Genomic DNA, 26,107 nt, shown 5'->3' with positions numbered 1-26,107 from the left:
AGTATGACAAGTTTTGACATATGCATAGACCCATGAAACCATCACCACAATCAAGGCAGTGAACATACCCATTACCCTCAGAAGTTTCCTCATGACACCAGATTTAAATTACTGCCTTAATACTTAATACAGAAAGAGACCCAAAGCATAATCGATTATGGAAGGGGGGAAAAAAAAACCCTCCCTCTCTGCTCACTCCCATCAGACAGTTCTTCCAGACCAAGTATTCAGTTCTCTCTTGGTCACTAAATTATACTTGGTCACATTAAGGCTATATTCCTGGATAAAAGTTCATTGCACTAAAAAAAAAAAAAAAAAGATTAAATGATAATAAACAGAAAATGGCCCACAAATTCTGCCATCTTTTCTACCAAGGTTTTAAATAGAATTTAAAAGGCTAATATTGTTGAGCACTTTATATCAGGGTTTATCTTATTAAAAATCTCACAAACTCTTAAAAGTAGGTGTTATTTTTATGTACACTTTACAGCTGAGGAAATGGAAGCCGTGAACCGAGCTTGTAAGTGGCAAAGACTAGAACCCAGGTCTGCTGGCTGTCCAAACCTGCTTCTTTGCCACCTTGCCACACACTCTCCCTAAACGACAGGAACATCCACTTGCAACCATCAAAAAATCCTCTCAACGGTTTTGCTTTTATTTTTCTTTCAAAATCCAAAAGGCAAGGCTGAGGAACGTAGTTACACACATGGCTTGGGGCCTCTGGGAGTGGGGCCACAAGCCCCTCTGGTTAAATTACTCCCTATGCACGAGGTCCCGACTGTGGGACGGGGTAAGAGACTTCTATGCTACTGAACTGCAGGAAAGATTACAATGAAGCACAGGAGAAGCATTTTGCAAAAACCATGAAGAAAATCATCTGCAGATTACCTGATGGCAAGACACACTTCCTTCTGAATTTCAGGGCAAATCTGATCTTTTGGTGCCATCAACAACTGCCAAAGCAGCAATCCAGACCGTCGAATGATGTCTCGATTCCTTTCAGTTTGTGGGCTGAAGAAAAATTTAAATACCACCTACGGAAACATAAGGGGTATATCTAAAAATGCTAATTCTACTAGGGATAAAATTATCCCTATGAAAAAAGCACATAGTAGATATTCTTATGAACAGATATCCGGGTGGATTTTTAACCACAATCTCCTCTATTGTGTAATAGTATAATTATAGTAAATATTATATATATATATATATTAATTGCAATGAGCTACCTACAGCAATACTCCATTAACTGTAATGCAATGAATATAATTATAATTCTAATTACAGGATTAGAATGTGGTTAACATACAAGAGGGGAATATTACTAAACTTTTCTTCTGGTGGAAATTAGCTGGCTGAAACCAAGTTTTGGGTTTCTTTTTCTCTATGATCTTACTGCTGTCAAAACAGTGCATTTACCTGAAAGACAACGAGAATACAGCGTATGATACAGGTATCTCCGTTAACCATGGCCTTCTCCATAATGTCACAAATACTGCTAAGATGGTGTGCTTCAATTGGATGCTGCTTGCCCAAGACACTTGTGATTGGAAGATTGGGGTTGGTGGCAAGAAGATTGAGTTGGTGTATGCACATCGCACCAACGTGGTGCAATAATTGGTTTATAACCTCATTTGTGGTTATAGCCTCTTCTAAAAAATGAAAAAAGCAACGCAGTGAGGAAAGACATCTGCACACGTGGCCCCCCAAGGAACAGAACTCTGGTTTACAAAAGGTACATGTGCACTAGGACAGAATATCTTGGCCCTCATCTCTTCCACTAATTCTGGAGAATCCTTTTCCCTGCCACTGAGTGCTGGGGTGAAAATGAACACAGTAGGGAATTCCCATTTTTAAGGAGCTTAAGTAACCACTGAGAGAGCGCCCTTTCTATATGCTAGACAATGGGCTAAATGCTTTACATGCATTACCTTACAACCCTGTTATAAACTTAGACTATTTTAGCCCCGTTTTGTAGAGGAGTAAATCAATGTCAAAGAGGTTAAGTAACTCGCCCTGGGTCACACAGCTACTACGTGTAGATCTGGGATTTGCATACAGTCCATGTCCGCTCACAACCCATGCTGGAACCAATCTAGTAAAATCTATCTTCTATGGCTTCTCTATGATAGAACACCACCCCCACTGCATCCCCACCCCAGGTCCACAAATATCTCCTCCCACAGTACCTCACCATTTTTATCTCATTTAGTCACTACAACCTAGAGAGCCATCAGTTCAACCTTGAGGGTTCATGAGAATCCTCTTACATAATAACACCCCATGGATGGTCATGGGCATTCACGGAATGGAGGTGAAAATAATAGGCAAAATGCAAACAACAACAACAACGAAACCCAAAAACCTGCTTTTCCTCTTAAACCAGCTGAAATGAACTGCCTTAAAGGAACAGGAAAGCAGGCGATCTGGGAGAGGCGGGTCCGGGTGGGGGGGAACTTGGGAGTTGCAAAAGGATCGTGGGCACTAGAAGCTATGAGGAAAGGACTCGTGGAAAACCAAAGAGAAGGTAAACTTGGCCAAAAGTGAACTTTTCAATTGTATGTTAACTGGAGGGTTAGGCTGGGTTCCACACTCTTCTGTGTCTTGAGTCCTTGCTTTTACAATAATTTGGATTAGTACTATTCGTCCTCACCAAAGACTTTCTGAAAGCTAGTCTCTGGGACCTACCCAAATAAATGAGGTTTATTCCGAGTTAGATGGGAAGCCGCTGGAGGAGACGGAGCAGAGGAGGGCCAGACCTGACTACGGAGACTGTAGAAGACTCTGATTACTGTGTGAAAATTAGTGTACGGGGGCGGAGGAGGGCAACTGTGGAGGAAGTAGGAAGGAAGACCAGGGAGTGGCCACCGTGATCAACTGCTGAAGCCGCCAATGCCTAGGTGAGAGTCGTAGCAGCATAGTGGGAAATGGGTGGATTGGGGATCTATCTTGAGGATCGGAGCTGACAGGATTGGCTGATGTCCATTTGGATGAGAATTGTGAGAGAAAGACTCCTAGAGAACTCTAATTTTGTGGCTTAAGCATATGAAGGAACTGTGATCCCTATACTAGCATACTGGGGATTCAGCAGGTAGAGATTCGGAGAAGGGAAAAAACGGAGTTTTGTTTTTGACAAGTTGAAGATTCCTATTAGATATCCGAGAACAGGTGAATATATAATCTAGAGATTAAGCAAGAAGCTTGGAGAGAATAATTAGGGAGGCACTAATACAGAGTTGACCTTTTTCTTTTTTTAAAGTTTATTTGTTTATTTATTTATGAGAGAGAAAGCACGCAGGGGAAGGTGCAGAAGGACAGGCAGACTCCCTGCTGAGCACAGAGCCCAACACGGGGCTCGATCTCGGGACTCCGAGATCATGACCTAAGCCGAAACCAAGAGTCAGACATCTAATTGACTGAGCCACCCAGGCGCCCCTGCTGTTTCTTTATCCCCCAACAGCCTTATCAAGATAGAATTTAAGATAAAATTCACCCATTCTAAGTGCACAATTCAATGATTTTTAGTAAATCTACACATATACCAAAATCAGGAATGAAAGTAGAGAAGTTACCACGGGCCTTATAAAAATTATAATAGTATGAGCAACTTTATACCAACAAATAAGAAAACTTAGATGAAATGGACAAATTTCTAGAAAGACACAAATTACCAAACTAACTCAAGAATAAAAAAATCTGATAACTGCATAGCCTCAAAGTATCACCTCCCTCAAAACATTAATTACTGTGGTGATTAACATATGTCCACAAGTTCTGTGACGCTTTTCCTTCCAGGAGGTGGAGCTTAATTCCCTTTCCCATAAGCGTGGGCTTAATGACTAGCTTCTAGCTGGAAAGGGAAAAAATAGTAACTTTGAAGAAAGCTGGCATTTAAACCAAGTGATCAATTTTTTTTTTTTTAAGATTTTATTTTTAAGTAATCTCTATACCCAAGGTGGGGCTCAAACTCACAACCCCGATGCCAAGAGTTACACACTCCACTGACTGAGCCAGCCAGGTGCCCCAAACCAAGTGATCAATTTTAATAATAAATCATGTTGATATCACGTGCCCTGTGATAGGATGTAATGAGAAAAGCACTTCACCTCTGCGGTATTCCTCCCTAAAATCTAAAACCTCAGTTCAAAATGAGAAAACATCAGGGGCGCCTGACTGGCTCAGTTGGTTAAACATCAGCCTTTGGCTCAGGTCATGATCCTGGGGTCCTGGGATTAAGCCACGCATCGGGCTCTCTGCTCCGTGGGGGGATCTGCTTCTCCCTCTGCCCCTACCCCTTGCTCATGCTCTCTCTCTCTCTCAAATAAATCTAGAAAAAAAAAGAAAACATCAGATAAACCCAAACTGAAGGACATTCTACAAAATACCTGACCAGTACTCCCCAAGAGTGTCCTTTTCTGCTCTTCAAATAGGATGACTCTATCTATCTACGTCCATGTTGCAGATTTATTTCTCCCACCATGTCAAATCTGCTGCTGAGCTGCTCTTTGCAGTCACCGAACTTTTCAAATCCAGAATTTCTAACTGGTTCTTTTTTCAAAAATTTGTTTGTTGAAATTCTCTATTTTTTTTTTAAGTCATAGTCATCATACTTGCATCTTTTCAATGGAGTTTCCTTTAGATCTTTCAATATATATATATATATAAAGGCTGCTATAGTTTTCATCTACATCGGAGTTTCACCTGCTACTGACTTCTGTTTGGTCTGGGTTTTTTTCAATTCTTCTTTCTACTTTGTTACTTTCTTTCATCTGTGTACTTTCATTTTTTTATTTTTAAGCCTGTTTCCTAGGGATCATCTACTCTTGAGTCAAAGTCTGTGCTCAAATACCCTGAGCCAAGTAAGTATGCCCCTCCGGCTGGGTCTGTGTGTTTTGGGGTAGCACACCAAGGGTCACACGCTTTAAACTCTGCCCTGGATTTTACTTTGTGAGACCCTCTCACATCTCCACACGTATGTGTAGGCTCCTGCTCAGCCAGGTCTGTGTGAACCACCTAGGCTGGACCCTCTTCAGCTTCTTCTACACAGATGGACAGGTAGCTAACCAAATCCCTCTGTAGCTTCCTCGCTACCCGGAGCTCATGAGTAAATCTCTGGTTAGTCTGCTGGTCCTCTGCTCGCCCTAATCACGACCACAGCCTCAGGTGAGCAGCTCAGGTGAGCTAGGCCACCAGTCTTCTCTGTTGGTTTGCCACTCAGACTGGTACTGTTACTGACATTGTTGCCGGGCAGGAATTTTTTCCATGTATTGCTTCAAATCAGGTCAGCCCCCTCTGGAAGCAAAGCTGCTGGTTTACATGATCTGCCCTACCCTGGTGAGAATATTGCACTGACCAAGCTTAAGGTGGGAGACATGAGCATCCCCAGCTAAGAGTACAACAGACTTCCACTGTTTTTACCCAAAGTTCAGTGGTTTTTAAGAATATTCACTATTCAACTTGGTGTATGCCCTTGGTCAGTTTCCAGAGCCTAGAAATAGTTGTTTTTGGTAATCATGTCCATTTTATCATTGCTTTATGGGGAGAGGATTTGCTCCTCCATACCACTATAGCTGACCTTGAAGCCACGAGATTTTAATAGTAACTTAAGGGGTGCCTGGGTGGCTCAGTTGTTAAGCGTCTGCCTTCGGCTCAGGTCACGATCCCAGGGTCCTGGGATCAAGCCCCGCATTGGGGTTCCTGCTCCGCAGGAAGCCTGCTTCCCCCTCTCCTACTCCCTCTGCTTATGTTCCCTCTCTCACTGTGTCTCTCTCTGTCAAATAAATAAAATCTTAAAAAAAAAAATAGTAACTTAATATTAAGAAATACAGATCCTTTATTGATGATTCTAATTTTAAATTTGTATATAAATAAGTTATCAATGCAAAACATTACCATGGCAAATGATCCCATGGCAAGTACAAATAATCAACTTTTGCACCAAAGTTCTGACAATTTCAGAATGACATAACAGTTTTTTCTCAAACAGTCTCAAGTCCTCTATTATTTACATATTTATTTATTTAATCATAAAAACAATCTGGCAGGGCACCTGGGTGGCTCAGTTGGTTAAGCATCTGCCTTCGGCTCAGGTCATGATCCCAGGATCCTGGGATTGAGTCCCACATTGGGCTCCCTGCTCAGTGGGGAGCCTGCTTCTCCCTCTGCCCCTCCCCCTGATCATGCTCTCTCTCTTAAATAACTAAGTAAATAAATCTAAAAAAAAAAAAAAAAAAAAAAAAACCAATCGGGCAACAAGGATGTTAGGTTTCAAGTTCAAAGTGGGAAAGCTGCTGACACATTTTGTTGCTTGGGCTATGTGTGTTTTCTCATATTTCATGACGGAAAAATCCTATTCCTGTAAGAGCATGAGTGCACCTCACCTTTGGGCTCAGTGATGATGTGGCTGACTCCAAGTCTCTGACAAACATAATGGAAGGCCTGGTTCCCTGGATTACACCACTGATCAATATAATCATTCGAGCACGTCCACAGCATGTTGTTCACTGTATCGTAACAGGCGCCTGCAGAAAGAGCACACTTCATCCAACTGCCATGTCATCCTCTGTCTGTATACATATTCCTCCAAAGCACAGCTAAAGAACGGAAGGGCAACTCTCTCTGCTGCTGACAATCCACATCCCTATTCCCATATATTTATCTGGCAAAGCATTAGATTGGGGCTCAGCAAGAAGGCAGGACTCAATTTCTACTTTAACTCCTGTGTGAGAATGGAACAGGTCTCATGGAATAGACAGTTCTTAGTAACTAACTTATTTGTGACCCTTTTAATTCCCAAAAGGATTTAAGTGGCTTAACCCAAAACCCAGGTATTAACAAGAGTAGTGAACATTAACACACAGTAAAAGCCTTAGTAACCAAGCCCAAAACTTAAAGATGAGCTTCCTAGGAGCCAAGGCAAGGAGAAAATCCAATACATTACATAATGTTCATTTCCTAACAAGAAGAAGCATGCCAATGCCTCATGGGAAATAAACCTCTTCACAGCATGAACTTTGAGAAGAATTTGTTACGGGCATCATCATACAACCTAATGGACAGTATCTTCAATGGCAATTTACGCAGAGGAATGTCACCTATGGCCGTTTCTTATGTTGATCCTTAGAATTAAACAGTGGCATCAAAAAATTATTTCTTACAAGAAAAAGGAATTGGCAAGATTTTTTGAGAGAAATTGCTAAAAGTTTGAATTTTCTAAGGAAAAGTGGGCATTTCTTACCCAATCCTGGTACAAGAGCACCACGCCCCAACGAGCTTCCAGCAGCATCTATGAGATCGGCACGACTTGTGAACTGACCATCCGAAATATTATACACCAAGCTAGAAGCAAGGACTTTGGAAACAAATATTAAGCTGTTTAATAAGCCTCACAATGATAGTCTACTTTTCAAATTTTAAACTTTAAGCTCTTAACAAGACTTCCATAAAAATCACACCTTTTCTGTTGTCTGTTGGTGGTAACAATGAGGAGATAGAATACAAACATAAGAACACAAAAAAAGGGGGCAAATGGGTGGCTTAGTCAGTTAAGCACCCAACTTGGGTTGTGACCTCGGGGTTGTGGGATCAAGCCCTCTGTCAGGTTCCACTCTCAGCGGGCAATCTGCTTCTCTCTCTCTCCCCCCCCCCCGCCCTTCCCCCCTGCTTGCACGGTCTCTCAAATAAATAGATAAATAAATCTTAAAAAAAGAAAACAGTCACAAATGTCCTCCTAAATAGTGAGCCCTATTTTTCAAAATGTTTTTAAAATGTCAACTTTTGCTGGGTACCTGAGTGGCTCAGTCAGTTAAGCATCTGACTCTTGATTTCAGCTCAGGTCATTATCTCAGGGTTGTGAGACTGAACCCTGCGTCAGGCTCTGTGCTCAGCAAGCAGTCTGCTTGAGATTCTCTCTCCCTCTACCTCTCCCCCCCCGCACTCACACTCTCTCAAATAAAATCTCTAAAAAAAAAATTAAATGGCAACTTTTGCATATATTTTCAATATAGATTATCAAAAGGGTCATTGCAAGAGGAATTATGATCACTAACATCACTACGTAATACCATTTACAAGAAAACTTTATATATAGTTGCTGCTCAGTAAAGGTTAATGGACACTCAAACACAGCTAGGTTGCTGTCCTTCGAAGCACTACTCTAAAACTAGGGAGACACTTTGGCCTCTTCCCTTAACACAGGATAGTGCAGTGATAACAAGCATGGGCTCCAGGCTTCTGGGTTGAATTCGTTCTACCACTTTTGTGTGACCCTGGAAAATGTACTGAACCTCTGTTTCCTCACATACACAGTGGAGATAATAGAAGTACCTACCTTATATTGTTATTGTGAAGATTAACTAAGTTAAAACATTCCTACAGGAACTGCACCAGCACATATATACTATTTTTATTTCCCCACTTTCAAACATAAAATTCTAGCACTGTCTCTAGAGTTCCTTTTTCTTATTCCCATCCCCTTTGAAATCCAGGTCCTCATCAGGCCTGATCCAAGCTATCATCTAAACTATACTTTCGGGACACGTGGGTGGCTCAGTCGGGTAAGCGTCTGCCTTCGGCTCAGATCATGATCCCGGGGTTCTGGGATCGAGCCCCGCACTGGGCTCCCTGCTCGGCGGGGAGCCTGCTTCTCCCTCTGCCTGCCGCTAACCCTGCTTGTGCTGCTTCTCTCTGACAAATAAAATCTTTTAAAAAAACAAAAAACTGTCCTTTTCTACTTTCCACTGTGCCAACCTGCCCACCAACAAACAATCTTCCCAAATCTCTTTTTCATTGTGTTTGCCATGCATAGTCTTTCCCCAACTTGGCCACGTATATGCGTAATACCTGTTTTTCATGACTTAAACTCAAGACCTCAGGATATATCTCCTTTCTACCCCCCTCTGCAATGACCCTTTCTGTCAGATTCTGCAGCACTTCGTCCGGTCCCCACGGTTCAGGTGGTGATACAGCATTGCACATTATTTTCTACTTGTTTCACACACTGACAACATTTCTCCCAACCAGACTAGGAGATCCTCGAGGCAAGCACCACTTGCACTTACTGAGTAGCCTCGACAGCGACCAATGTGGAACAGGACACAGAAGAAATTTAAGCATTTACTGATTTGTTGGCCTAAAATAGAATCACTATGTATGCTATAAGCCTCATGAAAAAATAGCACCGTGAAGGCCAATTTCAACTGAGTGACAAAGCCATGCCAAGGAGACTAAAAAGAGCTTAATAAGACTAATGGTAAATAAACAAATAACCCAATTTAAAAATGGACAAAGGATTTGAATAGATACTTTTCCAAAGGAGACATACAAATGGCCAATAAGCACAAGAAAAGACGTTCAACATCATTTGTCATTAGGGAAATGCAAATTAAAACCACAAATGAAATACCACTTCATACCCACTAGGATGGCTATAATTTTAAAAAGCAGAAAATAAATGTCACTGAGGATGTAGAGAAATTGGAACCCTTTTATGCTGCTGATGAGAATGTAAAATGGTGCAGCCACTTTGGAAAACAGTTGGGCAATCCCTCCAAAGGGTAAACTAATATAGCTACCATATGATCAAAATTTTACTACTACGTACATACACAAGAGAAGTGAACACGTGCCTACACAAAAACTTGTACATGAATATTCATAGCAGTATTACTCAAAATAGCTAGAAAGTAGAAACAACCCAAATGTCAACAAAATGGGGTATATCCATGCAATGGAATATAACTCAGCCATAAAAAGGAATGAAGTAATGATTCCTGCTACCAAATGGATGAACCTTAAAAACATTAAAAAAAAAAAAAAAAGCCAGTCACAAAAGCACATATATTATATGTAATCCCATAAATATGAGAAGTCCAAGGATAAACCCATACAGACAGAAGTAGATGGGTGGATGCCAGGGGCCAGGGTGAGGGGGAAGTAGGGGGAGGGACTGCTAACAGATATGGGAGGGAGGTTCCTTTTTGAAGTGATGGAAAATGTTCTAGAATTAGATAATGGTGATGGTTGCACAACTCTGAATATACTAAAAACCACTAACTGTAGACTTAAAAGGTGTGGATTTTATGGTATGTAAGTTATATCTCAATAAAGCTACTGTTAAAAAAAAAAGAGACTAATAGTAAATTTATCATTTATTCAAGGGCTAAAGGGACATCCTGGTCACGTGAATTGTTAGAGAAAACAAGCTGTTGAGAAAAAGTCCAACCAATTTGATTCTAAAGGCAGAGCATTGAGTTGTTACGAATATCTAAATCCCAAACACATGCAATGTGTTGAATGTACTTGAAATGGCCTAAAGGTTGATATTAGATACATGATGTTGTATAAACTGCTGAGGTCAAATTTATATCTTCAGGCTTAGAGTACGAATTTAAAAGCCTACATATGAAATATAATCCTTTAATGGGATAACTGTAAATTATTTTGAAAGGACAGAATATGAAAATATTGGGAATGAAAACAAAGAGATTTTAAAAACATTTTAATTTTGTGTGTCTAAACAAATTTCAAGGAAAAACACAAAACAGTGTTTACCATACATGAAAGGAACAACTGGGGTTTTGCCATTTCTTAGAAATACTCTAACATAACTTTATTGCATATGATCACCAAACAATAGTGTGAGATACTATTTTCCTTTTATTTTTTGCAGGTGGGTAAACTGAGGCTCAGAGAGGTCAAATGATGTCCCTAAGGTAAGAAGGCTAGAAAATGGCAATGTAAAAGAAATTTTTTTTTTTTTTTTTTAAGATTTTAAGTAATCTCTACACCCAATGTGGGGCTCGAACTCACAACCCCAAGAGTCACACACACTACCAACTGAGCCAGCCAGATGCCCTGAAACATTTTTTTGACTCTTGATTTTGACTCTGCGTTTTATTCCATTTAATTATTTGTCTACTCTGAAGCCAAAATCACAATGCTTTAATTACTATGTCTCCCTCTTTTATAAAAACATATGTATACTTAATTAACAGCATTTATTTCCAAATTAGACCTTTTTGGCTTCACATTTTATGTGTCCTAAAATGGAGGCATTTCACATACTTATTTAATAGCTCTGGAATTCTATTCATAGTGGGTCGAACTCTTGCTGTGTCATCAGTAAATAATGTGGCAATAGAGTATTTTATTTCCTAAAATTGTCTTGAACTCATTATTTCTAGTAATTTTTACAGGATGATGGTTTTCAGAAGTGTACTACTATATTATCTACAAAAATTATAGTTTTAATTCCTTCTAACCTATAAATATATTGCTAAGTTTTGTTGTTTTCAACGAGCTACTGCAAACAACTTTAACAGAGGAAGTTTAACATCATTAATAGAAAAGCCTTAAATCGCAAAGTTAGAAACAAATTGGGCAAAGTGCTACAAATAAAATACACTTACTTTTTAGAGACGACAAACCACTTGTTCCACCAAAAAGAGAACGAGTGGCAGAGCTGCCTGATCCCCCTGGAGGCGGGACCAGCATCACCAAGTACGTGCCACAGGTATAGATGGGCGTCTTCCGAAGCATTTTCAGAGGTAGCCCACAGCTAGTATTTGCTGGTGAAAGGGATGAAAATGGTGATAAGTATTTGACACCAGATTAATTTGATTGCCAAAACAGATTACAGTATAGTGAAGGGGCCCCTATTCAAACAAGGATATGCCCAGATTCAGAAAATACAGCAAGAATTGGTAAACTAAGGAGAAATAAGTAGCCTGGCCCCAAGCCCCCCATTTCATGAGCTGAACATTTCTTAAAGATGTTCCCAATACTCAATATTCCTTTATATCTCAAAACTTCTCTCAAAAGAGTGAATCCTCACATGGACTAGATTTCAGAATGAAAGAAGAATCCTCAGTTTGTGTTTCCCAAAACTGCACTCCAACAGGCATCTTTTCATTTTATACAGAATAAATTCTTAACAGGTTTGGCTTATTACATTCATTACAAACAGCTCTGAACACAAAATCAGCCAGAAATTTCAACCTATAACTAATTAATGAAAACAAAAGCTTTCACAATATAACAGAATAATTTTACACCTGCATGATTTATGATAACCCCTTATGTTATATATTTATAATATATATAATTTATATAAAATATATAATACATATATTTAGGGTCAGTGACATAAACTATCATTAAATAATTATTATTTCTAATCAAGAGGTATGAGATGCACTCTAATCTCTCTTCCTCACTGGCAGATCTGAAAATGCAAAATTAAGGATTTCCTACATATTACTCTAGTGAGGATTGATAATGGCAACAGAAAGTCAGTCGGAATGCTTTACCTAGGAAGCTGTCAGGGTATAAAACAGAACTGCCCAGATAGATGTAAAATTGTCTTTAGATGGTTTAGATTAGAAAAATGAGAAAAGTGAAACCTAATCTGTCTGATATTTGTTTTGAATGCCTGTGCTTCTAAACAGCTCCATTTAAAACTCCACATCCTCAACAAGTATATTCCTCATTCAGGACATAAATTCAGGGGCATACATTTCCACAGGTAAGAAACCCAAAAGGGGCAATGACTGGAAAATTAGCAACTTTGTGAGCATGACATTTTCAACAAGATGTTTTAATAGACATCATATTAACATGGTAACAGGTATTAATTTATCCCGGAAAACATTCTAGACCCTTTGAACGCTGAATCGTCAAAAGTCACTTAGTCTAATAACTGGTGAATTTTTATGTAGCAACATCATGTTACTGAATGTGCAGAGAATGTATATAAAAGTATGAGCTCACATGTTTCGAATACAATATCAGTTTTCACAGAGTTCTAAATATACCCTTGCCTTTTGAGCTCTCTCTCTGATTTCACCCATATTTCCTTCTCCAACAAAGATTCCTTTAGTACTTCTATTGTTCAGGGTAGGATTTAGTTTTCTCCCAAGGGATAAACCCAGATCAAGCCTTCAGCTTGTCAGGAAGCTGTTTATTTTCGTAAAAGGACCATCCTCTACAAAGTATTTCTACCATTCAAATTATCCATATACCCAAGTTAGCACAATTATTAATAATTTCCTCACTTATATTTGATAGAGACCCATAAAAATAAAATTCTATCCTTAAGTTCTAATATGAACTAATAAATATTTTGATATTAATTAATCACAAATATTTTCTCTTCCCAACCTTTCAGTATATGAAAGGATTAAAGCATAAAACTGCATTAAATTCGTTAAACATCTATTAATTCAGATGCATTTTTCTATATGGCATATTTTCTAGCCTTATCTTTTACTACAGTTCATGATTTGTTATACAGTCACATAGTTGGTGTAATCTGCAAACTCATCAAGAATAATGGTTCTTAACCTTTTTTTGGTCATAGGTGGCCTTGAAAGTTTGGTGAAAATCAGGATGGATACACTTAAGATGTATAAAGCTTTGGGGAGTATGTTCATGAGCCTCTTAAGGGTTTATCTCAGTTGAGAACTCTTGCTTTCAAAGGACAGAACAGCATGTTTGGTAGGCTACCTTTTATTTAAAAAAGAAGGAAAATAAGAACACATAAATTTATCTTTAATTGTGTTTGCATAAAGAAATTCTGTAAGGTTAAATAAAAACTAATAAATATAATTACCTATAGGAGGCAGTGTGGGGGCAAAATGAATCATATGCCAAGATGTGAGAGTACTTTTTTACATTGTTTCTACTTTCAAACTCTGTAAATGCATTATCTATTTTAAAATATTAAAGTGCAAATACTAAATGATAAATTCTAGAAAAAGCAACCTCCGTTGTGGAAGGTTTGCCTCTCATTTGCTTGGCCAAGATTGTATTTAGTGAAGACAATGCTAAACATGAATTTTTTACATTTATGAAGCATATGCTAAACACGAAATCAATTTACATTAACAATAATGATACGGTATTTACAGTTAAAGACAGAGCTGTTTTGAATTATTATAGATTCATGCCAGTTCATGTCTATAGCCAACATGTATTGGTTTGGAATTAAAAAAAAAAAAAAAATGGATGACCAGAAGGAGATAAAAAGGTGAACTATGCATAAAGGCACGTGCTTTGTATGGCAAACCATAAGCACTCAATAAAAAGTACTGCCTGAGGGGCGCCTGCCTGGCTCAGTCAGAGGAGCACGCGCTCTTGGTCTTGGAGTTGTGCGTTCAAGCCCCACATTGGGTGTAGAGATTACTAAAAATAAATAAACTTAAAAAAAAAAAAAGTACTGCCCAAATTCCAGAGGCAGGTCTCACTAACCACAAACTGAATGTATCAAGCCATGAACAGACATGGAGGAAACTTAAATGCAGATTACTAAGTGAGAGAAGCCAATCTGAAAAGGCTACAAATGATTCCCAACTATAGGGCATTCTGGAAGAGGCAACACTAGGAGGACAATAAAAAGATCAGTGGTGGCCAGGGATTGGGGGAAGGAGGGATAAATAGCTAGAACACGAAGGATTTCTAGGGCAGTAAAACTACTCCGTACGATACCATAATGATGAAGACCTGTCATCATGGATTTGTCCAAACCCACAGAGTGCACACCACCAAGAGTAAACTCCGGACTTCGGGTGATAATGTTATGTTAATGTAGGTTCACCAGTTGCAACAAATGTACCACCTCTGGATAATGGGGAGGGCTGTGCATGCGTCGGGGGCAGGAGGTTTATGGGAAATTTCTCTCCCTTCCTCTCAATTTTGCTATGAACCTAAAACTGCTCCAAAAAAGAAAGTCTTAAAAAATATATACGTAGCTGAACGGAGTACACAAGGTAAACCGATAGAGTGAGCAAAGGGCGGCATACCTGCTTGGTCCTCTTTCAGGGTGTTGGAGATCGTAGAGCCAGTGAGGGCGGCCAGCGTGGCGGACGGGGAAGCTCTGTAGCGGGAAAGTCTGCTCAGAAGCATCTCATTAATGCTTTTTGCAGATTCGCCCTCTTTTCTCATTAGAATTGTGCGTTCCTGAAGTGGATTGGCTACAAATACACCATTTTCAACCTAGCATTTAAAGAAAAACAGGTCGTCCTTCAGTGATACTGGTTTCTACCAAGTCAGCAGATTTCTAGTCAAAAATTGTATCATTGTGATCTGGTTGCTTAAAAGCATTTCCAAAAACTGCACCTGAGTAGATGTACACCTCAAAACTTAAGTGTTCTGCAGAAACTACTGAGAACAAAAGAAAGGCAAGTTTGAGCTTTCATTTTTCCTAACAGCATAGATTCTAAAAGCAGCGAGCCAAGTTTTTTTATTTTTTAATTTTTATTTCTTTTAGCGAGCCAAGTTTAATAGGTTCTACAAAAGGCTGTTGATTAAAATTCCTTATATTGAATTCCACAGGCAGCTCTCACTAATTACAAGCTTCTGACAGGTACAAGTAAGATGAGAGGAAAACAAATCAATCCATTTTTGATTTACTATTAAGTACAACTAGGAAGATAATGTCTTCTTGAAATATAATTAGTGGCTAAAATCCAAATTCTGTATTGACAGCAGTTAACATTAGCCCCAGCTGCTTGGGCACTGGAACAGCAATCCTGGAGAAAGGCAGACTTTGTCTGCTAAAAATACATGCCAACATCAGCTGGATCCTTGCTGGTGCTCGGCAGTTCTTCCTTCAACACTTGATTCCCCAGCAGAATCTCTGCAGTGGGGATTCCAAAATTCCTTCAATTTCGAGCTTGACTTTAAGCAGAGCACCTAGCAGGTCTTTCTTGCTAAAAAGATCCAGACCTCTTACTGGAAGCTGCTCCCACTCCTTTCTCCTCCAACTCAAGTATCTTTGTATTCAGCCTCATTTATCCTTCCTTTCCTCTTAATTCAGAGGAAGAAGTGCATCTACGTCCTGCAGTTTAAGGTTAACTCTTCCGCTTCTGCCTCCTAACTGCTCCCTTAATTAACTCCCTTCTGCCCCGTTACCGTCAGTCTCCCTTATGTCTTCCTTCTTGCTGGTTTCAAGTATACACAGACCTTCAACAAGACTTTGGTGGCCCACTGAAGCACCCTCCCTTTTCTCCACTTCCATTCGCTGGTGAAATGTCTCAAATTACGTTTCATGCAGCTTCTGCATCTCCCTGCCCCCTCCTAGACCCAAGCTCCTGGATCTGGCTAGAGCCTCAGAAACTGGTGCCACCAGCAAAGGCAAGTGGGACTGGCCTGCTGCTGTGAGGTACAGAGACAAGAGGGAATACGAGTGCAGAGAGGCAAGGCTTAACAGAAGCAAATAAAAAGCAAAGGAGTCCAATGTGAAAGGTTGGTAACAGAGAAGAAGAAAAAGCAAGCAAATTCAGCAGCGCAGCCAGGAAAGGTCCCAGAGAGGGCTGCACATAGTTGGGGAGACTTTTATGACACATTCACAAGTGAGAAGAGAAAGGATTTCTTGGGGAGTCCAAAAATGCTATTTCTATTTCCTTGCCCCTATTTCTTCCCCCGTTAGAGGCACTTAACTCCACCCCTTCTAACAAGTGGACGTCCTTGATGGTCTACGCATAACCTGAAACCAAAACCATCTACCTCTTCCTTATCTTCCATATGGGCTCTGCCATGGCTGCCAGCCTTCTAGGGGTTCTCTTTCCTCAGTTTTGGTAGAACACAATCCTGGTTTATGTCTTTTTAATACGAACCCTTACTTCCGTGTAAGGTACTCTGCTAGAGAGCAGAACCAACACAGTCCCTGTCCTCCTTGCTCTCATATTTTTTGGTTCCACATCTCCACTTACTTAAACAGAAGCTTGCCTAGGATTAGACCCAGCCTCTGGTGTCTAAGACCTCTGCCTGGAACAATCTGTCCGTAGATCTTCCCATGGCTGGCTCTTTCCGATCATTCAGGTCTCAGGTAGAATATCACCTTCTCAAAGAGACCTTCCTGACTACCAATCTAAAGAAGAATCTCCTCCACCCCTCCCCAAGCCAGAGCACATCACCCTGTTCTGTTACCCAAACAGCGCTTACTGTTCTCTCAAGTTATCTTATTCATTAATTCATTTACTGTTTGCTCTTCTACCTCCCCCACCCAGAAGGAATGCCAGCTCCCCGAGAACAGGGACTCTGCCTGCCTCATTCACCATAACATCCTCAGCACTCAAGGGACAGCAATAAATACTTGATGCCTTGCTGAATAAACAAACCAGCGTCCTCACTTGAATCTAATCCCACCTCTTCATGGTGTGACTCCCACGTTCCTATAAACAGACCCATCCTTGCTACTGAGATCCAGTCCCACCCTCTCTGACTGCCTCCCACTCCCCGGCATTTCCTCTCGAATAGCCTACTATCGCCTAAAATGTAACACATCCACATCGTTCTCCCTCCCCCACCCTCAGGCTAGAGCAACCTTTACCAAGCATAGCTCTATTTATGTCCCACAACTCTAGGAAGAACCCTTCAAAGGCATCCAAGATAAAAATCAACCACTCTAAGCTCGGCATTCAAAGCATTACCCAATCCAGCCCCATGAGAACAATCAATGGAGACCTTAAAAAAAACTATGCCATTGTGTTCAAGTACTGTGAAAACACCAAGCAGCTGATACAGCATGGGGTGGGGGCTGGGGAGGGTGGAGAAGCTAAGAGGGCTGCGGTTTGGTGCACAGAGTGGTAAATCTGGGAACCTCTACTTGGCAGAGAAGCTCTTCAGGATGGAAAAGCGACTGATCTAGAAAGGAGGGAAAGAGCCTAAGAGGAGTAAGCAGCAGCGAGTTAGTAGTGCCAAGAAGCTTCCCTCCTGGCTGCCTCCCGGCACAGGACACCATCCTCTTAAGCCTGAGCACTGAACCAGCCTGTTAACTGGCCTCCCGTTGCTACCCTGACAGCCTCATGCTCTCCTCTCTGCACACCAGCCAATGATCATTCACTAACATAAACAAAACCATGTCCCTCTGGTCTCAGAACCCTGCAGTGGCTTTCCAAGACACTTAAACCCAAACTACTGTTAAGGCCCACACGGTCCATCCTCCATGGACTTCCCAGCCTCGCCGGCTTCTGTTCACCCCTTCTATGTGTGAGGCCGCGCTGGCCTTCTGTCACACCTCCAAAATGCCAAGCTTCCTCCTAACTCCAGGCCTTGTGACTTGCTGTTCCCTCTTCCTGGATTAAACAACTATTCCAGTTTGCCCAGGCCTGTCCTGGTTGTAGCACCAAGAGTCCCATGACCGGAGAAATCTCAGCCCCAGGTAAACTGGGATGGTTGGTCACCCTATCCGTCAGGATGGATGGCTGCTTATCATTCAGGTCTCAGCTCCAATGTCCTTCCTTAGAAAGACCGGATCTGTCGGGTGAACTAAAGTAGCTCCCCACCTCCGCCCCACTCACTATCACATCATCCTGTTTTATTTTCTCGCCTCTTTTATTTACCGCTAGCTGAAATGGTTTTGTTCTTACTAACTCCCTACCCTAATGTGAGCTCCTTTAAAACAAAGGCCTGTTACCCTGCTACCCAGACAAAGAGACGTAGTAGGTACTGGATTAATACTGATGAATGGAGGGCATCTCAGTCATCCAGATCATAATTTAAAGGAAATAATAAACCTGTGGGGAAAAGAGAAGGGACATAGAGTGTCCATTACTATGCTGACCATATGTTTAAGAAGGGACATAAAGAGGACAAAATAGCAATAAGATGATCACTGAATCTATCTAAAGAATAGCAGTTTATAGAGAGTATGTATAGGCAGGAAGACCTCAGAACAAAACAGAAGATGTAAAAACTATGCACTGAAAATGTAAAAAAGGAGTTATAGAAGATTCCGTTATACTGCAGTCTTAAAGGCCAGAGTCTAAGTGTCTTAAAATTTCAAAAGCCTGTGACTCCAAGTGGCAGGCTATCACACTGGTGGCCCCAGGGAATGATGCATCCTGAAGTCATGCCCTCGTTTAGTTCCCTCACACACGGACTCTGGCCTTGGCCATCAGAAAGCATGATGCAAGCAGAGCCTTAAGGAGCACTTGTGCTCTTGAAAAGCCAGAGAATGAGAGGCGGTCTTGACTATTACAGCCCCAATCAAGCTCCAAGCTGAATGAAGCTGCAGGGGTGACCTCAGCTTCACCACACAGAGAAGAACTGCCACACAACTGAGCCCCACCAACCTCTAAGTCATTACTGCTTGGAGTCACTTAGTTTTGAGATCGTTTGTTGAGAAGATAACTGAAATACCCCCAGACTCAGAGATTGTTTCATATTAATAGTTAGTCAGACAGGGTATTCTCTACATTCCCTTTACGTTGTACTCCTAATTATATGCCTAAAGTCGACCTTATATAATGATTACTTCTCTACTCCATTCTGAGTTAATCAGAAATCATTTGGAGAGACCAGCACAGCCAGTTAGATCCTGCTCTGATTACCTATTCATTTTAGCCAGCCTTCAATCCTTTAGTTTTCCCTCAATCCTAAGTACCAATACACCTATTTTGTAGATCAAACTCAGCTGATTTTTCATAAGAAATGACAACGGAAGAAGCTGATGGTATTTGAGGTGCCAAAAATAGTTTTTTAATATTTAATTTCTGGGGGGGGAGCATGGGTGGCTCAGTCAATCAAGTGCCCAACTCTTGATTTCAGCTCGGGTCACGTAGGGTTGTGAGATCAAGTCCCATGTGGGGCTCCGTGCTGGGCATGGACTCTGCTTGAGATTCTCGCTCTCCCTCCCCCCAACCCTGCGCTCACGCTCTCTCAAAAAATATATATGTTTAATTTCTTTCCTGATTGTAAAACTAACATATGGTCTCTTCTATAGCTATTTAGTCTCTTTAAGAATCTTTAAATCTTGCTTTATTCTTGACCCAAAAGCTGCCATGAACTATTAAAACCAGATTCTGCTTAAAACGCTCTAAGAGCTCCCCATGTCCCCTGGAATAAAATCCAAATACCTTGCAAGGCCCTACATGAAATGGCCCCAGCTACCTATCTGACCTTACCCATCACCACCACTACTCATTTGCATGAGGTACACAATGTGTATAACATGTGACTCTTGACCTCGGGGTTGTCAGTTCAAGCCCCACATGGTCACAGAGTTTTTTTTTTTTTTTAAAGGGAGGCGGTGGCTGGCTGGCTCAGCTGGTAGGGCATGCGACTTTTGATCTCAGGGTCTTGAGTTCAAGGCCCATGCTGGCACAGAGCTTACTTTTAAAAAAAGGTATAACAAATTACTATTTGTGTAAAAACAGAAAAGGAAAAAACTGTACATGTGTATTTGTACATGTTCATTTTAGGAAGAATACAGAAGAAAGTGTTAACATTATTTGCCCCTGGGGAGGGAAGAAAATGAATTAGGAGGCAGGTAGGTGAGAGACTTTTGTATCTTTTGAATTTTTATAACTATGTAAATAGATTATTAAAAAGTATTCAAAACAATGTAACCATCACTAAATCTGGAGAGAAATTTATCAGTACTTCCAAGTATCTGGGTGAAACCATAATTCATAGTAAACCTAATTCTTTCCAATAACTATCATTAGCCACATCTAAGTAGCAAATATTTATATTTAGAAACCAAAATTTTTCATGAATCAGAAAAGTAAAGAATTTTAGTATTCAGCCTTTTAAAAAAGGAAACTCTGCCACTTGGGACAACATGGATGGGCCCTGGGCGCCTGGGTGGCTCAGTTGGTTAAGCAACTGCTTTCAGCTCAGGTCATGATCCCAGGGTCCTGGGATCGAGTCCTGCGTCAGGCTCCCTGCTCAGCCAGAAGCCTGCTTCTCCCTCTCCCACTCCCCCTGCTTGTGTTCCCTCTCACGCTGTCTCTCTCTCACTGTCAATAAATAAATAAATAAAATCTTTAAAAAAAAACAAAACAAAACATGGATGAGCCTTGAGAGTATTATACTAAGTGAATAAATCAGACTGAGAAAGACAAATACTGTATGATCTCACTTTGGAAGATAAAAAAAAGTCAAACTCACAGAAACAGAAAAAACTGTGGTTGCAAAAGGCTGTGGGATTAGAGAGATGGGGGATGTCGGTCAAAGAGTACAAACTCTCAGTTAGAAAATGAGTAAGCTCTGGGGATCTAATGTCTAGCATGGTGACTATAGCTAATCTCAATGTGTACTTAAAAGGTACTAAGAGCATATCTTAAATGTGACCATACATGCAGACACGAATGTGGTAAACATAGGTGACGGATATTAACGAAATTGATTATGGCAATCATTTCACAATATACACATACGTCCAATCATCACCTTAAAAACGTATTTGTCAGCAATACTTCAGTAAAGCTGGAGGAGTGGAGAATTTCAGGGATAGAACCCTTTGAATCATCTACTTGAAAGCCCTCATCTTATAGATAAGGTTTTTTGTCTGGTTTGGCCAGGGCAGTTCATCAGAGGGCTATGGCTAAGACCTGTAATTTGTCAGTTTTGAAGATGACTTTATTATCTGTTCAATAATTTAAAATTTTAAAAACAGGGTGCCTAGGTGGCTCAGTCATTAAGCAACTGCCTTCAGCTCAGGTCATGATCCCAGGGTCCTGGGATCAAGCCCCACATCAGGCTCTCTGCTCAGCAGGAAGCCTGCTTCTCCCTCTCCCCCTGCTTGTGTTCCCTCTCTCGCTGTCTCTCTGTCAAATAAAATCTTTAAAAAATTTTTAAAAATAAGATAAATTTTAAAAACAAAGTTAAAAATACTTCAACATCCCCACAGTCTACTCCACTACCTCCCTCTCCTTTCTCTCCTTTTGTTCATGACAAACCTCTGGAGAGAATTGCTCTTCTTCTCATCTTACCCTCTTCACCACACTCGCTCTTCTTCTCATCTTACCCTCTTCACCACACTCGCTCTTCTTCTCATCTTACCCTCTTCACCACACTCGACCAACTCCACCTTCCTTCACCCCTCCCAGTCCCCACAACTTCTCTTACTAAGGCTACTACCCATGGCCTCCATATTCTCCATTCAACAACCTCTTCCAGCTTCAGTCTTGACTTCTCAACAGAATTCAGTGCTATTAACCAAGTTCTCCTTTTTATAAAAATTTACTTGAGGGGCACCTGGCTGGCTCAGTCAGTGGAGCATGCAACTTTTTTTGTTTTTTAAGATTTTTTTATTTGTCAGAGAGAGCACAAGCAGGGTGAGCAGCAGCAGGAGAGGGAGAAACAGACTCCCAACTCAGCAGGGAGCCCAATGCGGGACTCGATCCCAGGACCCTGAGATCATGACCTGAGCCGAAGGCAGACGCTTAACCAACTGAGCCACCCAGGCATCCCTGGAGCATGCGACTTTTGATCTTGGGGTCAGGGGTTCAAGCCCCACACTGACATAAAGATTACTAAAAATTTACTTAAAATTTTTAAGCCCATTTTTAAACTTTTAAAACAAAAAGATGACAGAAAGCAAGCCTTGCTACAGGCAACTTTTTTTTTTTTTTTAAGATTTTGAGAGAGAGAGAGAGCATGAACAGGGAAGGGGCAGAGGGAGAGGGAGAAGGAGAGTGGGGAAACCGACATGGGACTCAATCCCAGGACCCCCAGGATCATGACCGATGGGGAAGTCAGATGTTTAACCAACTGAGCCACCCAGGTGCCCTGAGGCAACCAATTTCTGATGCTTCCATTCATCCAACGAATATTTTATAAATATCTACTGTGTGCCAAGCATTATTCCAGGTGCTGGGGACACAACAGCCAACAAAAGAGACCCAAATCCCTGTCCTCCTGGAGCTGACATTCTAGGCCAAGCAGACAGTCAACAGATAAGCAAATAAATGGATAGTAATGAGTTATAAAGAAAAATAAAGCAGGGTAAAAGGGATGGGATTTAATTTCATGTAAATTTCATAATTTCTATTTTATTTAGAGAGAGCAAGTGCATGCATGAGTGAGTGTGAGAGTGTGTGTGGGGGGGGCAGAAATCAAGGGGTGGCGGGGAAGGGCAGAGGGAGAAGGGGAGAGGATCTCAGGCAAACTCAGCACCCTGCGTGCAGAGTCTAGCGTGGGGCTTGATCTCATGACCCAGAGATCATGACTTGAGCTAAAATCATGAATCACTTAACCAACTGAGCCACCCAGGTGCCCCACATATAAAATGTTTTCTATAGAATGGTAAGAAAGGTCTTTTTAATAAGGTGCTTATTGGAGCAGAGACCTAAAAAAAGTGAAAACAAGTCACATGGTTATCTGGGAGAGGTCAGCCCAGCACGACAGCCCCAAGGTGTGTGTGCAGGTGAGCAAGGAGGCCGGCTGTGGCTAGAGCAGTGTGTGAGACGGAGAGCTGCAGGTGCAGACTATAGGAGGTGAAGAGGGGGCCCACCTTGGAGGTGGAGCAGGCAGCATTTGCTGACTAGACACGGAATTTGGGAGGGGGAAGAAAGGATTCAAGAGTAACACTAAAGGTCTTGAGCACCTGTGTGGCTCAGCTGGTTAAGCATCTGACTTTGGCCCAGGTCATGATCCTGGGGGTCCTGGGATTGAGTCCCACGGTCAGTCAGTTGGACTCTGTGCTCACCAGGGAGTCTGCTTTTCCCTCTGCCCCTCCCCATACTCATGCTCTCTCAAATAAAATCTTTAAAAAGTAAAAATAACACTAAAGGTCTCTGGCCAGCACTAGAAGGACACAGACGTCATCAACTGAGAAGGGACAGCTTCCAGGAAGAGAAGCTCTGGGGTAAAATCAAGAGTATGGCTGGGGGCACATTTAGCTTGCAGTGATGATGAGACTTCCAACTGGAAAAGTCTCATACCCTGTGCACATACAAATCACACCCACGTCGATACGCAGCCAGAGCTCTGGGGACAGGTTCTGGCGAGCAGATTCGAGCACCATCAGTACCTGGAGGTGTTTAAAGCTACATGACAGTAGGAGACCAGCCAGGGTAGTAAGAGCAGACAGTGACGGAAAGCATCCTGGAAATACGGTCCGGAAGCACGTAATTGTTGAGAGGTAGGGAAGATGGGCCTGAGCAGGAACAACCAGTGGCAGAAGTCCTATGGGAGGTCCCACAAGCCAAGTGAAACAGTTTCAAAATGGGGGCATGATAAGCCACATTAAATACTGCTAAAAGGTCAAGTAAAAAGACAAGGAAGTTGACCTTGAACTCAGTCAGGTGCAAGTCCCTGGCAGACATGAAGAGCTAGCTGTTCTGGTGGCGAGGGGTGAGGATATAAGACTGACTGGAGCAGGCTCAAGACAGAATGGAAGGAAAGGACATAAAAACAGTAAGAATAAACTCTTTCAAAAGTAGTGCTATAGCTGTGAATTGTGCAAGACTGTTGAATCTCAGATCTGTACCTCTGAAACAAATAATGCAATATATGTTAAGAAAGAAAAAAAGAAGAAGAAGAATGTAGCAGGAGGGGAAGAATGAAGGGGGGGAAATCGGAGGGGGAGAAGAACCATGAGAGATGATGGACTCTGAAAAACAAACTGAGGGATCTAGAGGGGAGGGGGTTGGGAGGATGGGTTAGCCTGGTGATGGGTATTGAGGAGGGCACGTTCTGCATGGAGCACTGGGTGTTATGCACAAACAATGAATCATGGAACACTATACCTAAAACTAATGATGTAATGTATGGGGATTAACAGAACAATAAAAAAATTAAAAAAAAAAAAAAAAAAAGTAGTGCTATAAAGGGAAGCCAAAGATAGGAGAGTGGAGGTGGGTATGGGTCAAGGGAGTTGTTGTTTTTCTTTCCCTACAGGACAGGATCTCCTCTAATGTATTTGCATGCGGTGGTGAATGAACTGTTGAAAGGAAAGCTGTTAATGGAGGACAACAACTGCAGAAAGAACCGCCACCCCACCCCAACTTTTATTACACAACAGGTAGTGAATACAGTATTCTGAACCTAGCTTTTTGTACTAAATGTAACTCGGCAATTAATCTACTTGGTCTATGCAGATCTGCCTCATACTTTTTAATGGCTGTACAGTGTTCCATTCCAGACGTACCAGAAGCAATAAGCCAGAGATCTGTGTTTAGCTTCCCAAGTCAGCATTTTAGAAGCTGCTAAACTAGTGGCTAGTGATGCTTAATTTATTTGATGAAAAATTTCAAACATATAAAAATAGAGAATAGTCTAATGAACTTCCTTCCAGATTCAACTATAACCCAGATATTGCTACACCGGTTTGACCTATCACTTTTTTTGCTCAAGCGTTTTAAAGCATATCCCAGGGGGTGCCTGAGTGGCTCAGATGGTTGAGCATCTGCCTTCAGCTCAAGTCATGATCTCCAGGTCCTGGGATCGAGCTCCACGTCGGGCTCCTTGCTCAGCGGGGAGGCTGCTTCTCCCTCTGCCTCTGCCTCTCCCCCTGCTTATACTCTCTCTCAAATGAATAAATAAAATCTTAAATATATATTTAAAAATAATTTTTTAAAGCAGATCTGACATGTAATTTCACTTCTGAATACTTCACTACACATCTCTAAAAATGTGGACATTCTTATAGAACCACAATTCACATACTTTAAAAAGAAATTAAAAATAATCCCTTGGGGGCGCCTGGGTGGCTCAGTTGCTTAAGCGACTGCCTTCGGCTCAGGTCATGATCCTGGAGTCCCGGGATCGAGTCCTGCATCGGGCTCCCTGCTCGGCGGGGAGTCTGCTTCTCCCTCTGACCCTCCCCCCTCTCATGCTCTCTCTCAAATAAATAAAATCTTAATAAATAAATAAAAATAATCCCTTGGTTTCATTTAATATTCATTTTATATTCAAATTCCAAACTGTCACTAAAACGTTTAATGGTTTGATTCAGACTCCAAAAATGATTCAAAGGTTGTTCTTGTAATCTAACACAGGTTCCTTCAGCCCCAACTTTTCATTTCATGCCACTGATAGAGGCTATTTTAGTTGTTCTATTTCCTCCAGGGCAGGTATGGGCTTTTGATTGTATGACTGTATGTCTAAAAATATCTTTGTTGTCTTTACACTTGATGGACCCTTTGGATGACTAACTTCTGGGCTGGAAATCAGTTTCCCTCAGAATTCTGACAGCACTACTCTGTTTGTGTATCCATTAATGCTACTGAATAGGATGGGGCTTTCCTTATTCCTCGTTTGTAAAGGATTTTATCTCTAGAAACTTCAGAACCTTCTCTTTACTCCTGATCATCTGAAATTTCAGGATGATGTGCCACCGTGTGGGCATTTTTCGTTCGCTGTGTCAGATACCAGTTAA

General features: G+C 41.3%; 1 protein-coding gene across 7 annotated transcripts in view; it reads right to left on the bottom strand.

Moving 5' to 3' along the window:
• The window catches only part of HECTD4 (HECT domain E3 ubiquitin protein ligase 4), a 178,521-nt gene that overhangs the window by 89,399 nt on the left and 63,015 nt on the right, over positions 1–26,107 (bottom strand). For all 7 annotated transcript variants that reach the window (XM_078060946.1, XM_078060947.1, XM_078060950.1 and 4 more), the window contains exons 8-13: positions 14,799–14,991; positions 11,409–11,567; positions 7,238–7,351; positions 6,381–6,521; positions 1,420–1,652; positions 889–1,034 (exon numbers count right to left, since the gene is read on the bottom strand). In XM_078060946.1, coding sequence (XP_077917072.1) covers positions 889–1,034; positions 1,420–1,652; positions 6,381–6,521; positions 7,238–7,351; positions 11,409–11,567; positions 14,799–14,991 — 986 coding nt within the window. The remainder of the gene's footprint in view (positions 1–888; positions 1,035–1,419; positions 1,653–6,380; positions 6,522–7,237; positions 7,352–11,408; positions 11,568–14,798; positions 14,992–26,107) is intronic.

Source organism: Halichoerus grypus, chromosome 13, assembly GCF_964656455.1.
Source record: "Halichoerus grypus chromosome 13, mHalGry1.hap1.1, whole genome shotgun sequence".
Lineage (NCBI taxonomy): Eukaryota > Metazoa > Chordata > Mammalia > Carnivora > Phocidae > Halichoerus > Halichoerus grypus.
This window is presented reverse-complemented; position numbering and strand designations above follow the sequence as displayed.